The sequence below is a fragment of the Pteronotus mesoamericanus genome, unplaced genomic scaffold, assembly GCF_021234165.1.
Source record: "Pteronotus mesoamericanus isolate MK-2021 breed Mesoamerican mustached bat unplaced genomic scaffold, CSHL_Meso_final contig_1, whole genome shotgun sequence".
NCBI lineage: Eukaryota > Metazoa > Chordata > Mammalia > Chiroptera > Mormoopidae > Pteronotus > Pteronotus mesoamericanus.
In genome coordinates this window covers 42,077-57,625 of record NW_026554998.1, presented here as the reverse complement: position 1 = coordinate 57,625, position 15,549 = coordinate 42,077, and the positions used below count along the sequence as shown (strand labels likewise).

At 53.3% G+C, this 15,549-nt stretch overlaps 1 protein-coding gene across 1 annotated transcript; it reads right to left on the bottom strand.

The window, feature by feature from the left end:
• Positions 1-1,734: 1,734 nt before the first annotated feature.
• Positions 1,735-12,250, bottom strand: BNIP1 (BCL2 interacting protein 1). The gene is made up of 6 exons (XM_054578657.1): positions 12,145-12,250; positions 10,287-10,379; positions 8,424-8,515; positions 5,671-5,772; positions 5,345-5,463; positions 1,735-2,292 (listed from the first exon to the last, which is right to left on the bottom strand). The coding sequence occupies exons 1-6, from the start codon at positions 12,226-12,228 to the stop codon at positions 2,096-2,098; spliced, it is 687 nt and encodes a 228-aa protein (XP_054434632.1). The 5' UTR covers positions 12,229-12,250; the 3' UTR covers positions 1,735-2,095.
• Between the last annotated feature and the right edge of the window lie 3,299 nt (positions 12,251-15,549).

The window sequence follows — 15,549 nt, the reverse complement described above, 5'->3', positions numbered from 1 at the left end:
CTTCGCTGCCAGCTAATTAAAATGTAGAATGCAAGCTTGTCTTATTGTGTAACAGTGAAAATTAAAGTGATTTATGAAATGGCTTCCAAAAACAAGATATATAAGTAAGCTTTGTATGTTTTTTTTTTTTTTTAAAAACCTGGTATCTGTTAAAAAAAAAAAATCCCTAAGAGCATTTCACGTGGATGGAAGGGTTGGCCAAGTCCATGGAGCGAATGTGAACAGTGCCCCCTCATGGTGGAACGTGGAGCAGGCTGCTTCCTGCGCAGCCAGCTGGCTGCGGGTGACTTCTAACCCCGGTGGCTGTGTGGGGTTGTAAGATAAATGTTATCGATGGCATTTCAGAATGGGTCAAATTCAACACTATTTTCAAGAGGCAAGTAAAAGAGGAATAAAGTGTCAAAGGGAGAATTTTTAGGAGTACAGAGCCCACACACTTCCATATTGTGAGGAGGATGTTGACAATTAGTGGGAAGGAGTAAAGAAAAATGTTAAGACAAGAAACTCCTAACTTGATAACATCCATCTGCTGTCCTTACCGCTGGAACCTGAGCGGGAATTTTCCATCTGTGCTTTATTCTCAGCTTCAATTTGACTATAAATAAGACACACGCGCACCCAATTTGCACCCAGTGTCTTTTGGGGCCAGGAATTGTTTGCGGATGATATGTGTAAAGTGTGAATGCGCACACACACACTTTAACTCAGAGCCTACTCATTAAACCAGGCAGTCTGCAGAATGTAGCCAGTCATGACGTGGTCCCGTGATGAGCTGGCACTTCAGACCCGAGGCCTTACCTGCGGCCCCGCTGCTCGCCGACCCGACAGAACCTGGGACACCCAGGCCAGCTCCCCGCGAAGCCCTGGCTGTTTGCCGCAGGACCTCGGGCCCCTAGTTCCGCATGTGCTCAGTCACACGGAAGCTGCACTTGCTGCTTTACGTTCTCGTTTGATTCTCAAACTGACAGCAAGTGTCTAGATAAACAGCCCCCATGGTACAGGTGGGAAAATTGAGGCTCAGCGGCATGACACTTGCCCATGGCCATGTGGTCCATTAATAGTAGGGCAAAGGCTCAGAACCAAGTCTTCAAGCCCACTCTCCCCTCTGCCTCCACGCTACCCTCCCCTGGGCCCCAGGGCTATAAATACTGAGGGAGGCCGAGGCTCCTGGGCAAGGCGAGCCGGGCCTGCGGCCAGAGCGACACCAGCACCTCCAGCCTGGGCTCGCCAGGGCCCTGTCCCCTTGGCCTCAGCAGAACTCAGACCCAGACCAGCCTCCGCTTATCGCTGGCTTGGCTCTCCCGGGCTCCATTTAGCTCTGGACCTCAAAGAGAACGGTGCGGGCCAGCCCCTGGGACGCTGCACCCCCGCCTGCCCAGGCTGCCGGTGGCCTCGGCCTGCTCAGCGCTGGGTGGGCGCCTCTATGGGCGCTGTCGCGCTCCTTCCTTGGTGCTTGTGGCTTCTCGTTCTTCTTGCTCCTCGGGGGACCGTGGCTGCTTTATCAACGCATTTGTAACAGTCACTGCACCTCTAAGCTGCTGCGTGTGGCTGTGGCTTCTTACTGCTTGTTGGATGCACTAATAAATGTTTGAAGGTCGCGTCCAAGAAACCTGGACACGGAGCACAGAAGCACACTAATTCCCGGAGGGACACATCGTAAAACTCAATACATTTCACTCTGTTAAATACAGTCAAGTTTATTCAAGGAATGGACGTGAGTTTTCATCACCCTTCTCCCCCCTTCTCCCCCGCCTCCACCAGATCTGGCAGGGACACGACCTCAGGAGACGAAAAGGGGGACCGTCAAACCCCAGAGGGTGGCCTCTGAGTGCCTCGCGAGGCCGCCATCATAATGCGCGATGGCTCTTGGAGTCCCTGTCCCTGTAGGCATCCTGACGACAGGCCTCCCCTTGCTCTGCTCGCCCGTTACAAGGCAGCCACCAGCAAAAACCTGGGGGACTGTCTCCATCCGACCTGCTGAGCAACTAGAACTGCCCGGGGCAGGCGGGTGGGTTGGCAGCCCAGGCAGGAGTTCGGGAGCGCGCTGGATCCTGATGCCGGAGCTCAAAGGGCACACGCTGGCTGCTCTCGGGTCCTACAGGAACGGGAAGAGCCGCTTTTTTATAATATAGAGAACCGTCGCAAGAAAAAGGGCCAGGGCAAGGAAGATGAGGAGTTTGTCCGTCAGCTCTCGGCGATTGTATTTTGTGATGAGCTTCCGTCCCAGCTGGATGGTCCCCGACATGGACTTAAACTCCTCATTGGCATCCAGGATAGTCCGAGAAGAGTTGACTGAAACATAAGAGGGCGGGGCCTGACTCAAAGACTGCGGAGCCAAGAACCCGGCTGCTCTGCTGGCTGGGCTCCCGGGCAACACCGCTCTCTGAAGCCAGGGCCCCATGCGGAAGCAGAGGCTGCGAACGGAGTGGCAAACAGGGACAAGACGAGGAAAGGCACTTCCCTAGGTCCCTTCCAGCTCAGAGAGTGAGGTGGTCTGTTTACACGTGACATCACAGGACCATAACCAGGAGCCCCCAAAGTGGGCCCCACCAGGGAAAAGAGCAGAAGAAGGTTCTCCCTCACCATCAACCTCAGCTTTCTGCACCAGGCGGGTGCTGCTGAGAATCGCCAGCCACAAAACTGATCCCGGTGACCAGGGTCTGGTGCTGTGAGGTCTGTATGGGGACAGGACTTCCTGCCTGTGAGGGGTGCCCTGCCAGCACCCCCAGCGGCCAGATCTGCGCTGTGGGATCCTGGAAGGCCGGCCCGGCCCCGCCACAAGCCCTCACACAAATAAGCCCCGCAGTACGGACGCGGCTGCAGCTCCCAGGATGGGGCACCTGCGCTCCGGACGCTGTGCGGAGCCTGGGAGGCGGCCCACGTCCCTTATGGCTCAGGTGCCCAGGCGTCACTTTACTGAGGGTGGGTGTCTGGGCCTGGCACTTCGGGAAGGTCTACCTGACAAGGTTCTCCTACAAAGTAAAGCAGGACATTGTCGGAACCCCCAGAAAGGGCAGCGTGTTCCAGGGCAATGCACGGTGTGAAAGCAGCACGGGAGGCGTGTCCACTTCAGTGAGAGAGAGGAGGATGGGCAGCATTCAGTTTGCTTGTGCCATACGTGCATTGGGACCTCAAAGGACATAAAAGGCACTGGTAACAGTGGTGACCTCTGGGGGTGGGCCTGGCGGTCAGGGCTCAGGAGGTGGTCAGAGGTGGGCTGCCTGCCTGTTTCCCTCTCGGACCACCCAGGGCTGTGCAGGCCGACAGGGCAGCCACCAGACACACAAGGCACCTGCGCGTGTAAGGCATGGCCAGCCCGAACTGTGACGTGTCTGAGTACCAAATGCCCGTATGGCTTCAAAGACTCGGTATGCAGAAAAAAGGCAGGTAAAGTGGGTCAATAATTTTTCATATTAATTGCATGTTGAAATGGTAATATTTTACATCGAGTGGGCTACGGAAAATACGTCATTAAAGTTAATTTCCTGTCTCGTTTCCCTGTGTTGGACGCGCCTCCTGGGTGACTCACGCTGTGCTTCTCTCGCACACGCTGGACTAGCAGACTCTCCTTCGCTACCTAACTCACATCACCTGTTCACAAAGTGAGGAGTAAACAAAAGAAATTACTGGAAGAAACAGAGGAGCACTTTGAAAAAGCAGATCCAGGGAAGGAACAAACACTGACTAAGAAAGCTCCCCCTCGGCCCCTTTCTCCAGGCCTCTGCGCTTCGAACCTCACGGAAGGACCTGTCAAGCGGAAACCTCACGGGCCGTCCTTCGTCAGCTTGCCCCGCAGGGCACGTCCAGCGTCACAAAAGTAGGCGGAACCACATCATGAAACACCATGTGCCCATCGCCCTTCCTCAGCCACCGACTCCCCAGCAGCCTGTCCCCTCTCCACCCCCACCAGCAAAGCCCAGACATCGTATCCCTAACAAGCCTTAAAAAACAAACAACAAAAAACAACAACAACAAAAAACCATGGCTCTCACCAGCTTTTAAATTAAGCCGAATTCATGTGAGCCGTAGAGAAAAGATTAAAAACTGCATTCTTATTTTTTCAACAACTTCCTCTCCTACAAAATGTACCTCAAGTGCAGTCCTCAAAAAAAAGGAAAGGAAAAAAGAACAGTCCGCGACACCCCAGAACACTCAGCACCAGCGTTCCTTCCTGCCACCTAAGCCCAGCACCTGCTGCTGACGCGTCAGGGGCGGCTGCCCGTAGCCTGAGCCAGAGCAGAAAGGCCCCGACCCAGAGGCCAGGTGCCCCTGCCCCCCACGTTCCCCAAGGCCTCTCCCAAAGCTCAGCCCGCGCCTGCTGCGCATGTTCAGGGAAGGCGACTGGCCAGCTCTGAGCCTAAATGCCCAGATAAGCTTCAAACACAGGGCGTGACCTTGGGGACGAGCTGCTGCCTTTCCTTCTGCTCCTGCCTCTTTGAACAGCGTGCTGAAAAAAAGGGGGTTCAAAATCACGCATACTTTTTAGGGGTGATAATGGTATTGAGGTTTTTGGGGTTTTTCTTGGTTTTTTGCCTCAAGTCTTTTAAAGAGACATTGTGACATACTTATGATGCCTAGGATTCACCTCAAAATCATCTGGACGGGGGCACAGCGAGGACAGAGCGGAAGCAGCTTGGCTTGGCCGACAGCTGCTGGAGCTGGGTGACGGCAGGGCCCGTGTGCCACGTCCTCTGCCTCTGTCTGTGTGTGAATCAGCCCAAAGTGCCTCAGGCACAAACCCTCTTATTCTGCGGGCCACGCGGAGGGCCCACACAGCCAGGCCCACTCTCTTGCGAATCACAAGGCAGACGCCTCGGGAAAGCGGCTGGAGGGAACCAGGCGGTCTCAAGCCACTTCTCCTGTGCCCTCTGACAGTTTTTTTTAAAAGGAGTTCAGAGTAAAAACCACACGGGGGAGTAAGATTGTAGGCCAAAGCCCTGGCAGAGAAGCCGGCCGCCAACACACTGGGCAACGAGTCCCCAAGCAGCCTGGCCTGGGTGGTCCCAAGAGCCCCTGATAAAGAGCAGACTCCCAGGCCCCCCACCCAGCCCTGCCTGCCGCCCGCACTGCAGCTCCCTCGCTTGTCGCATGGGCCCCAGGGCGCACTTCCGCTGGGGAAGCCTTTCTGTGGGGATGCACAACTACAGAAGCCAGAGAGAGGTGGGCACAGCACAACCCACTCTGGGGAAAACCGCGCCGCCGAAGTGAGAAGCCACACATGTCAGGAAGCTGGGGCGGCGGGAGGCAGAGGCCAGGGTGGGGGCGCAGGCCTGGGGCAGGTGCCGGGCCAGGACTCCGCAGCGGCGTCCGTGGGAGAGGCGTCCTGCTCGGGGCCCGGCTTTACCTAGCGTCTGCATGGCTTCCTCGCTCTGCTGCACCTGCTGGGACATCATCCTGCTGATCCCCATGAGGCTCTCCGTGATGCTGCTAGACGCCTGGGCCAGGCTCTCTTTGGTGGTTTTCCTAGAAGTCCAGAGCAGGGAGTGGGATGTTAAAAAAAGCCGGGCTGCAAGGAAGCCCATATGCAAACAAGACCCCGTGTTTTCATCTATCAAAACAACACGTTTTTAAGTGTTCACGGTCAATGCCAACAAGGGCGTGCCGCACCTGCGCTCTTACTGCCTGCGGGAGGGACAGGCACAGTGCTGCCTTTGTAACAGAGAGAGGTACCTTTGCCTCAGGGGGTCTCCTCCCTGGAGAAGCTCTGCTTTCTCCAGATTGTCGATTGCGATTTTGCAAGTGAGATTCGCTTTCCTCCAGGACGTCTGGTTGCTGGAATCAGAAGGGGGCGCGTGAGTTTCTGTGGCTTCCGCCAGGCCCACAGACAGTCCGAGTGCCAGCAGTTCTTCCGCCCGGCAGGGAGTGATGGGGCGGGCGCACCGGGGTGGCCCTCGGAGTCCCCCGACCCCCGCCACTCCCTGCTCCTGGTCGCCCGGCACTTCTCTTCTGGGCCCCAGCTGCCTCCAGGATGCCCCCTACTGTCCCTGTCCCAGCCTGGGATGGCCTGAGGGAGCAGTCTGGTCCTGGCATGGCTCCGCTTACAGCACCCCGGGGCTCCCGATTTCAAGGTGACCCCCGAGCCCCTCAGCTGAGGATGCGAGGCCATTCTGCCCAGCCCTCCCTCTCACCTCTCGGCTCTGCCCTGGGCACTGCCTGGCTCTGCTCCCCGGGAACCGCCCCTTTACCCACGTTTGCACCACCAAGGTCTACGACAGCAGTTTCTGGCTCCTTAGCTGTTCAGCCAGGGTATGATGTAAGAAGTAGAAAAATCACAAAAAGGCAGTTTTCCTCACTATTTCTTCACGGTCTGCCGTTCTTTCCGCACCACAAACAGATTACAGGTGACACAAACACACTCAGCCAGCGGGGCCCGCCGTGACATGACTCAGTTAGAGGCTTCCCCCCTCCCTGGGAGGGACAAGGTGACCAGCAGCCTCGGGTTAGCGGGGCAGCCTTTGCTGATGGCCTAGGCCAAGGGGAGGGGCCCGCAGAAGGCCATGCTCACGCCCTGGAACGCGTGCTCAGCAGGCTCCTGTCAAAGGCGCCAACCCCTGAAACATTTCCGGTCAAGCGGAGAGTTCACGAACTGATGGGGCGGGGGGGGGGGGACTTCCTCCTAGCGCCCCAAGGCTGAGAGTCTGCAGACACAGCTGCTGTGCCACTTCACACCTGATATTTGACAAGAATCAGTGACGCCCCGGCTGGTGTGGCTCCGTGGATCAAGTGCCGGCCTGCGAACCGAAAGGTCACTGGTTCGACTCCCGGTCAGGGCACAGGCCTGGGCTGCGCGCCAGTTCTCCTGTTGGGGGTATGCGAGAGGCTACCTATCCATGTTTCTCTCCCTCTTTCTCTCTCCATTCCTTTCTCTCTGAAAATTAATAAACAAAATCTTTACCGTAAACAAAAAACACATTCAAGGGTCAGCACGGCAGGCGTGCCGGGCCTTGTGACGCGGGGTGAACGAGCAACAGCGTCCGCCCTCAGAGGGCTCACCGCCCCCGGGGACGAGGGAAAGTGGCCGGCGTGTGCGGTTCAGGCCGACAGGCACCGGGCCTGGTGCGCTCGCCGGACGGCCTTCTCGCCTCCGCCCGCGACCTCCACCGCACGAAGGGCCCTTCTCAACTTTAAACCCAGCTGGGCTGATTCGGTCCAGCATAACTTGCTACGCCTCACACGAGCTGTCCTCTTCATGCATTATGAACATTGTATAATCTTAGTGCCCTCGGTGGCCCGGGGACGCAACAGTCATCATGGCACCAAGTATCACTCCTGAGCCAAGCACTTTAACACGGGTTGGCACGCACACGCCCCGCCCTCCTTAGACTGGCCCCCAGCACACCCACGCCTTTGGCGGCCCGGCTCCCCCTGATCGGCGGGGGCTATACACACGGCTGCGGTCAGCTGGGAAGATGCGGGGGCATCACTCAACCCAGGAGCCAAGCCACAGACAGGCACGGGAGTGGCCGAGTCCGACAACTGACAAGGACGAAGAGAAGGCCCAGGAGGAGGGCAGCGAGCAGGGGCTTTTACAGAGAACAGCCTGGCTGCCAGGGGACTGAGAAAGATGGCAGAGCCCTCAGGTACCTTTGCCATAAAAACCCTCCTATGACTGTGGTGCAGAAGTCAAATGTGAAGGGGCAGGTACTGTTTCATGCCCCCAGACAATTTTTGTTGGAAAAGTCCCCCTGTTCAGGTTCGAGAAATAGCACTGACGTTCAGCTCCCTGATCAGGGGTCAGCCCACAGCCATAATCACCTCAGTTTTACAGAACGTAAACTCATTTACATTCTCGTTTCGCTTTTTAGGATAAAGTCCCATTCACAATTTTCTCAATTTTGGTCTATCTTTTTTTTTTTTTTTAATTATTATTATTTTTAATCCTCATCTGAGGACATGCTCATTGATTTTAGAGAGAGGGGAGGAGAGGGAGAGAGAGAGAGGGAGGAAGACAACAATGCGAGAAACCTCAGTCGGCTGCCTCCTGTGCGCACCCCTGACCAGGCAAGTGCCCTGACCGGGAACGGAACCCACGGCCTTCCGGCTTACAGGGCGGCGCTCCAGCCGGCTGCGCCACAGGGGTCAGGGCTGGTCCATCTGAAAGAGGTTCGCTTTCAGTGGGCTTTTTCTGGTCCCAATTCTCCTTAGATAGAAAGCTCCTATATTACAAAAGCAACCATTGTTTCGGTTTTGTTGTAGAAACATAAAATACAGTGTAACATTAAATGTGCCTTTGTAAAACTGCCCAGTTCCGCCTACCCGACAGCTCCTGCTTGCCCTTTTCTTTGGAAATTACTGATCTAGAGGGAACATTCGGTCCGCATATAAATGATACAATGAAGTCATGAAACCCAAGTCCCTTAGGCACACGACTCCCGGGGGCACGAGGGCCAGCAGGGGCGGCCGCAGGAGGCCAGGCCGCCTACCTGAGCATCTGCTTTTTGTGGTTCTCCACCTCCTGCAGCAGCGCCTGCTTCTCCGACTCTTTGTCTTGCTCTTTAGCCAACTGCTCAAGCTCCTATGGGGGAAAACTGCTCTGTATTAAAATGAGTTTAAAGCCAACACGAAACCCAGAGAGCATGTCTCCTTGCAGCCAGGCCAGAGCTCGCACTTGAAAACCCTCCCGGAGCAGGACCCCTAGGAACACCAGGTGACACACTGCACACATCCTTTTAAATGCATAGCTGAGGCTGCAAGAAGGTCACAGGGACAAGCCCAAGACCCCACAGTGAGGAGGGGGCTCAGCCGGCACAGTGCGGCTGCCCTGGAGTGGGGGGCCTCCTGTAACGCGGCGCGTGCCTGAAACAAAAAGGGACAAAAACACGAAACGGGAGACTGGGCCCATTCTTAGACATCATGGGAATATCAAAAACTGCCTATTTTCCAACCTGCCCTTGCAAATCCCTTTGTGAAGCCACACGCGGGACACAGATGGACTGCTTCTGAGGGTCCAGACGACCAGTCTTTCTACCAGCTTTGGAACGGACTGTCTCTTTGTGTTAAGCAACAGCGGCTGCTGGCTTGGCCTCTGGGGCCACGCGACATGAAGAGCTCATGCCTTTACACCCCATTTACAGACGCAGAGAGACTGGGTGCCCAGCACCCGCCTGGAGACGGGCAGGTCCCTGCCACCCGAGTCACCCTCACTGAAGGCACCGGAACAGAAACACCTACACTGTCCAACCTGGAGCTTCTTGCTTGGTTGTTTTTGAGATGGCACATACGAGGTCTGTCCAGAAGGTATCCCGCCAAGTCATATGGGAAAAGACATTTCTTGAAGAAGATACAAGAAACATTGTACATAGGACAATGACACCTCACTCCCCTACTTTGAAGTTCTTCTTCAGAACTTCAGTCCCCTCCTTGTACAGGTCTCCCAATGGCCATCAGCTGCCCCAATCACATTTTCCTGAATCTCATCAACGGTCTGAAATCTCTTCCCTTCCAAAGGTGAGTTTAGTTTTGGGGAAAGCCGGAAGTCACAGGTCACCAAATCTGGGCTGCAGCGGGGACTGAGTCACCTGGGTGATTTGATGTTCCACAAAAAACTCCGCACCAGGCGTGATGCGTGAGTGGGCACATTGCTGGGATGAAGCTGCCAATCACAGCTGCCCACAGCTGCGGCCTTCTGGACCATCTAAATAGTTTCCACGGAGGAATGTTCAAGCTTAATGTAAAATCTGATGCACATTTGTCGCTCTCCTCGCTCAGTCATTTTGAATGCAATGGCCATACAACACACATGCTCACTCAATGGCGTCTACTGCCCCCACTGACTACTACAGTGAAGTCATCATTGTTCACACACGTGCATTCCAGTTCACTCTCCTTGGCTGCCAGGTTACATCCATGCTGCACAAACTGTTCTCATCATGTTAACGATGGCTGGGCTTTTTCTGGACAGACCTTGTATACCAGAGTCGAATTCAGGAGCGTCGTATATGGATATGATGTGACTGGTGACTACGAAACAGAGAGGAGGAGGCTGGGCAAAGCGAGAGCCTGAAAAAAACCTCAGGCGACACCGGTGATGGACTCAGGTGAGTGGGTGAGAAAAGGAAGTAGTTCAAGTGACCTCAGAGTTTATAAATTGGAAATTCCAAGGACAACGGTGTCCCTGCCATCCACTTAACACAGCTGGCAGTGCTCCGTACTCAGGTTAGGACAGTCTCCCTCAGTGCCTAACCGTTCACCGAAGAACCTGGCCAGCTCTCGGGCAGAGGTCAGTCCGAGGACCCAGGCCCGTCCTTGGGCCCCATTCCTAGCATCACAGCTCTGCAGCCGCTCACCTGTATTCTGTGCCGCAACTCTCGAAACTTCTCCTTCACGTTAGTGTTCAGTTCAGTAAGTGCACTTAATGGTCCCGAACAATCCCGAATGTCCTAGGAGACATTGAAGAGATGGGGGGACTTTCTCAAGGCAAAGAAATGGAACGGACCCCACTGGTACAGTGCCCGCAACTCAGGCTGGCCCACTGACTGTAATCACCCTGATCTTTGCTGTTTACCTCTGCCACACAAGCAGACACATTGTTATTTACATCTTTCTCCTCCCTCTTTAAATTAACTTTGAGTAGGTAATATAAAAGCATAGAAACACAACTCTGTCTTATTAGTTAGTTCCTCAAGTTTAACACAATGCCTCCCGGCAACTCTGAAAGCTTTAAAGTAGCTTGTGTGTTCAGCTAAGATGGAAATAAATCCCAGACTGATGCTAATAACCTTAGGTCTTTGAAAATTGGGGCGCTAAATTCCTGGCACCATGTGATAAGATTAACCTCAATCTCATTTGACAAACCCTCTATTTCTTATGAATCACAGTGCTTATAGACATATCTGAGGACAGACTTAGATTTGTTTCTGGACAGTCAGAATTATGGGAGCCAGGTTTTAGAGCAGGTCCTGGAGCCACACTGTGTTGACTCAGATTCTGGCTGTGTATTTATTAGCTATGCGACCCTGGGGGAAAAAATCACTTGATGTCTCTGTGCCTCGGTTTCCTTATCATATTACCTACTTCACAGACCAAGTATGTACATAAAGCATTCAGCAGAGGAGGCGGAACACAGTGAGAGTGTAATGAATCCTGCTACAATTGATCTTTTTCCTTAGAGTTTAGAATTAGCCCGGTGTTTGTAGCTTACACATGGGAGAAGGAAAGTTCAAGAAGTTTGAAGGACTGCATCGTTTCCTCATTTGTTCCTGGCTTACTCATTAAATCACACTTCCTGGCACCACATGATAAACCAGTAATTCAGTTTATTTTGCATCTGGTTTCGGTGAGGGCCCTACTTTCCTTCACCTTTTGCCCCAGCTAGTTGCAAACTCCCAATCTCTATCTAGTGTTTAATAACATTTATTGGAAATGGAAATGATTGGCCTAAAACCAAGGTTTGAAACTCTTGGTTTCTTTTTGTCAAACTTAAGGAACCATTTCTACATTCCTAACTCTTGCCTATGCCAATTGGTTTACTGCACTACTTTCTCCTGCCCTTAAATGACTTAAGTAAGCCGAAGCACCTCCATGGCCTCTCTAAGTCCCTTCTCTAGACTAACGCCCAGTTCTGCCACTATCTGCCTTCAGATTCGGTCCTTGCCGGTTCACTCGATTTCCTCGTTTACAAAATCACAACTACGTCCAGGTAACGTTCATTTCATCCGGTGCCTCCAGTGCCAGGTGGCCCTGGGTGCCACGGGGCACAAGACCCAGCGGAGCTGGCCGGCAGGGGGCGGGGCTAACGCCTCGAGAACGCAAGCGAACGGTGGGGAGCGCCGTATCAGAAGGCGGGGCTGAACAGGGTGACGAGTACCTTGTAAGGTGGTCCAGGGCGAGGCAACACCCAAGGGTCCGAATGGGAGGGATCAAGCAGGGCCACCAAAGGGAAGCCTGGCCAGGGAAGGGGGACCCGTGAGTGTCCCGGAAAAGGGCGAGCCAACGGCACCCGGATGGAGGCTCAAGACCAACGGTCAAGGAGAAGGGACTAAAGGGAGCCAGACTGCAGGTAGCCAACCATACAGCGGGGCCAGCGACCAAGGAGACTTGACCAAGTGGGGAAAGCTCGGGAGTGACACCGCGGAGTTCACAGGAGGCTAGCGGAGCTCGGGTTTAGGGCAGTGGGAGACCAGCAGGGGCCCCGGGAATCAGTACCTGGATAAGTGCCTTCACCTCCAGGTCGAATTTGACAATCTCTTGGTTGCAGATCCGGACGTGGACATCTTGGGTAACAGCCATGTTGGAGACGCCGACTACGGGCAGCGGCGGTGGCCAAGCTCAAACGCGTTTTCTCGTCGCCCGGTCTTGCTACAGCGCCCCCTAGAGACCGGCCTGAGGCCAGCGAGAGTGGCGGCACCGAGTCTTGGGGACTTTCCGCGACACGTCGCGGTTAAATCGTTCTCGCTTCTTGCTGCGGTCCAAAAATACGAAGAGGAAGAGAAGAGGGGCATGTCAAGAATGCTTTCACAGTGGCCTCTCCTCTTCCGCCGATCAGCCATTCTAACGACTACAGATTTTTTTATTTTTTTTGCATTGAGGGGTGGGGGAGAAGACTGGAAGAAAAATCTCCACTGGGGTGCCTCTGGAAGGTGACACTGACAAGTTTTTATGTTTCTTTAAGTTTCCTTGTATGTTTCATATTTTACAGCGAACCCACACCACGTCTCCGTGCCTCAGTGCCCTCAGAGGCCACCTGGTGGTACGCACGGGGTCGGCTGGGGATTCAATAAGACGTGAAAAGCCCCCAGCCCGGGTGGGGAAGGTGGCCTCCGGGAAGAAGGCAGTGCCCGCCGGCTGCTATTATTACATTACCGACAGTTTGGGAGCGCTTCCTCTGTACCAAGCGTTTTGTACTAACTGCTGTATGTGTATCATCTAACTTAACTCTCACAACAGCCCCATGAGATAGAATTATCCCCATTTTACGCACGAGGAAACCGGCACAGGGCATGACGACTTGCCCAGGGCAGCTGGAATCGCCAGGTCCAAGGACGTGGGCATTTAAGCGTTCTGACCCATGCCACCAAACTGCTCTTCACAGAGGTTTTACCTGTGGGAGCTGACACTCCCACCAGCGTGTGTTACCAATGCCTTGCTTCTTCCCACGGCCTCGGCAACCTGGCGTGTTAAACACGGGGTGTTTTGCCAACCCGATTCAGTGAAAAATGCCATTTTAAAATTTGCATTTTTCTTATCATGAATGAGATTGAGAGTTGTCTTTGTTGTCTGCTCATTCCTCTATTGGCTTGTTGGTCTTCTTTCTGTCAGTTCCCAAGAGCTCTTTTCTATATTAGGATTAGCCCTTAGCCGTGAGCTTTTTTTCTGTCTATAGAATTTAGAGTTGGCTTAGTGTTTTTTTGGCCTTAATGGTTAAAAAAAAAATTTTTTTTTTTTCTTTTTGTTTCACATAAAGTTTATCAATCTTCACTTATACTTCTGGATTTGGGGTCCAAGTTTGGAAGGCCTTCCACCAACAGGAATTGTTTATCTTTTTTTAACCTTTAGATCTTTACCCATTTTGAAATATATGGTGGCATATGGTGTGAGGTATAGAGCCAACCTTACTTTATCCAACATCATTTTTTGAAGAATCCATCTTTTCCTCATTGGCTCAAGATACCACATTTACCACACTACATTCTTACATTGGAATGTATTTGTTTTGTTAGCCTGTCTAGTCATTCACGTGACAAAATGACACTTTTAATTATGAAAGTTTTATATGTTTTAACATGTTAGGGATTAAACACCCCATTTCCTCCCCCAGCATCTCCCATCTATTATTTTCCCCCATGTGAACATATTTTTTTTTTAACCCTATTGGTACGTCTTTGTTGGGATGGCATTATATGTTTTATTTAATATAGGAGGATGGTTTTGTTATTGGCTGCTCCTGTTCAAGCACTTGGTCTGTCTTTGCATTTGTTCCAGTTTTCTGTATCTTTCATCGTATTTTCAAGATTTCTTTAGATCTTGTACATTTTGTAAATTCCTAGTAATGTTAAGATTAAAACTTTTTAAAGAACCGTAGGTTGACATTATTCAGGTCAAATGCCCTGGACCTTCACACAATAAGCAGCTCCTTCTATAGGACAGTGAAGAAGCCCGAAGCCTGCAAGCAGCAGATCTGCCCACATGACCTTGGGCCCCTTTAACATCCTGCTTCTTGCTGGAAATGCCCACGTAATCAACAGTCCCCGACTGCATCTCTCTGCAATTAAAGCAGAAAATACAGCTCCCCTTTTCTCCCTCCTTCAACACAGTCCCTTCTAATTCTAAGCCCGCCAGCTAGATAGGCTGTCTGGGAGGGACAGGTGTGCCATTCGGCGACCCACTCTCCCAACTGCCAGCGCTGTTTTGTGTCCATCGCTTTTACACTCTGATCCTGAGACTAGCTTTTGGTTCCTCCGTCTGCTGGGTTTTGGCTTTAGTTCTTTCTGGTTTTCATATTCTAAGCCCCTTCTCTCTCTCCTACACAGACACCCACCCCAGTAACTGCCTGGGCTGGGGCCGGGTCCCCTAGAGGTGAATACGGGTGGTCTCTGAGCCCCGCAAGCCCACTGGAGCCGGAATTGGCGCTCTGCACCCCCTGAGCTGGGTCTGGAGTGAGTCCCCTCGTCTGCGTCTGGTCTGATGACTACCCACCTCACGGGGCCCCTGAGAGCAGCAGCAGAGTCCCCTGATGAGACAGCACCCAGCAGGGGTTCGTGAATGCCACCCTAGCCTTCTAGGACTTCCTGACTCCTTGCTGTCCTGACCTTCCAGCCGGGAGGTTAAAGTATATCCCACCCAGCGTTTTCCTTGGTGGCTGGGCTCCCCTGGTTCCGAGTGCACGCCGGTGAACCACCCACCTGACTGCGCGTCACTCCCAGGAGCGTTAGTTTCCTAAGAGCCACGCTGACCTGGCTCACTCCGCTCCTTCAAGGTCCTGGACCGTGGCGGAGGCTCCTGTGAGGCGTGGGCTTGAGAGGTCAAGTCCTGGAGCAGGCCGAGTTCACGCAAGGCCATGTCCACTTTGCGTCCCAACAGCCTCAGAGTCACTCAAGTGAAGCAAAAGGGCTTCTTCAGGGATGCCGGGAACACAAGCCCTTCAATTGCTAACACCGCGCCCCGCCCCCTTGCGATGTGGCACCTGTCCCCCCATGTAACAACTCTTGTGTTGTCCTGCGATCCCGTCCACAGGCTGCCCCCCAGCGCCCCCCCGCAGCCTGGAAGGCCCCGGAGGGCGCTCTCACCTCGTCAGAGCCCAGCAGCTGGCACAAGGACAAGTCTGTCCGTCAGCTGGAGGTACACGCTGCAACGGCGGGGCTCGCTCAGGTGCCCGACTTAGGCTCTATGCATTCTTACTCAGAGACTCAAAATAGTTTATTTCCCTCAGAGAACTTGCTTGCTTAAAGAATCAAAGAGGAGAAATAAGTATAAATAAACTGTGCTCCCAGCTACGAAGAATGCAAGTGTTTATCAACAGTTCTACGTAAATAGAATTTCACTAAAGTTCTCTGCTGTCTGCCGTTCGGAGGGAAGCCACAGAGACAGGCAGGGCGAAAACATGAGGCAAAC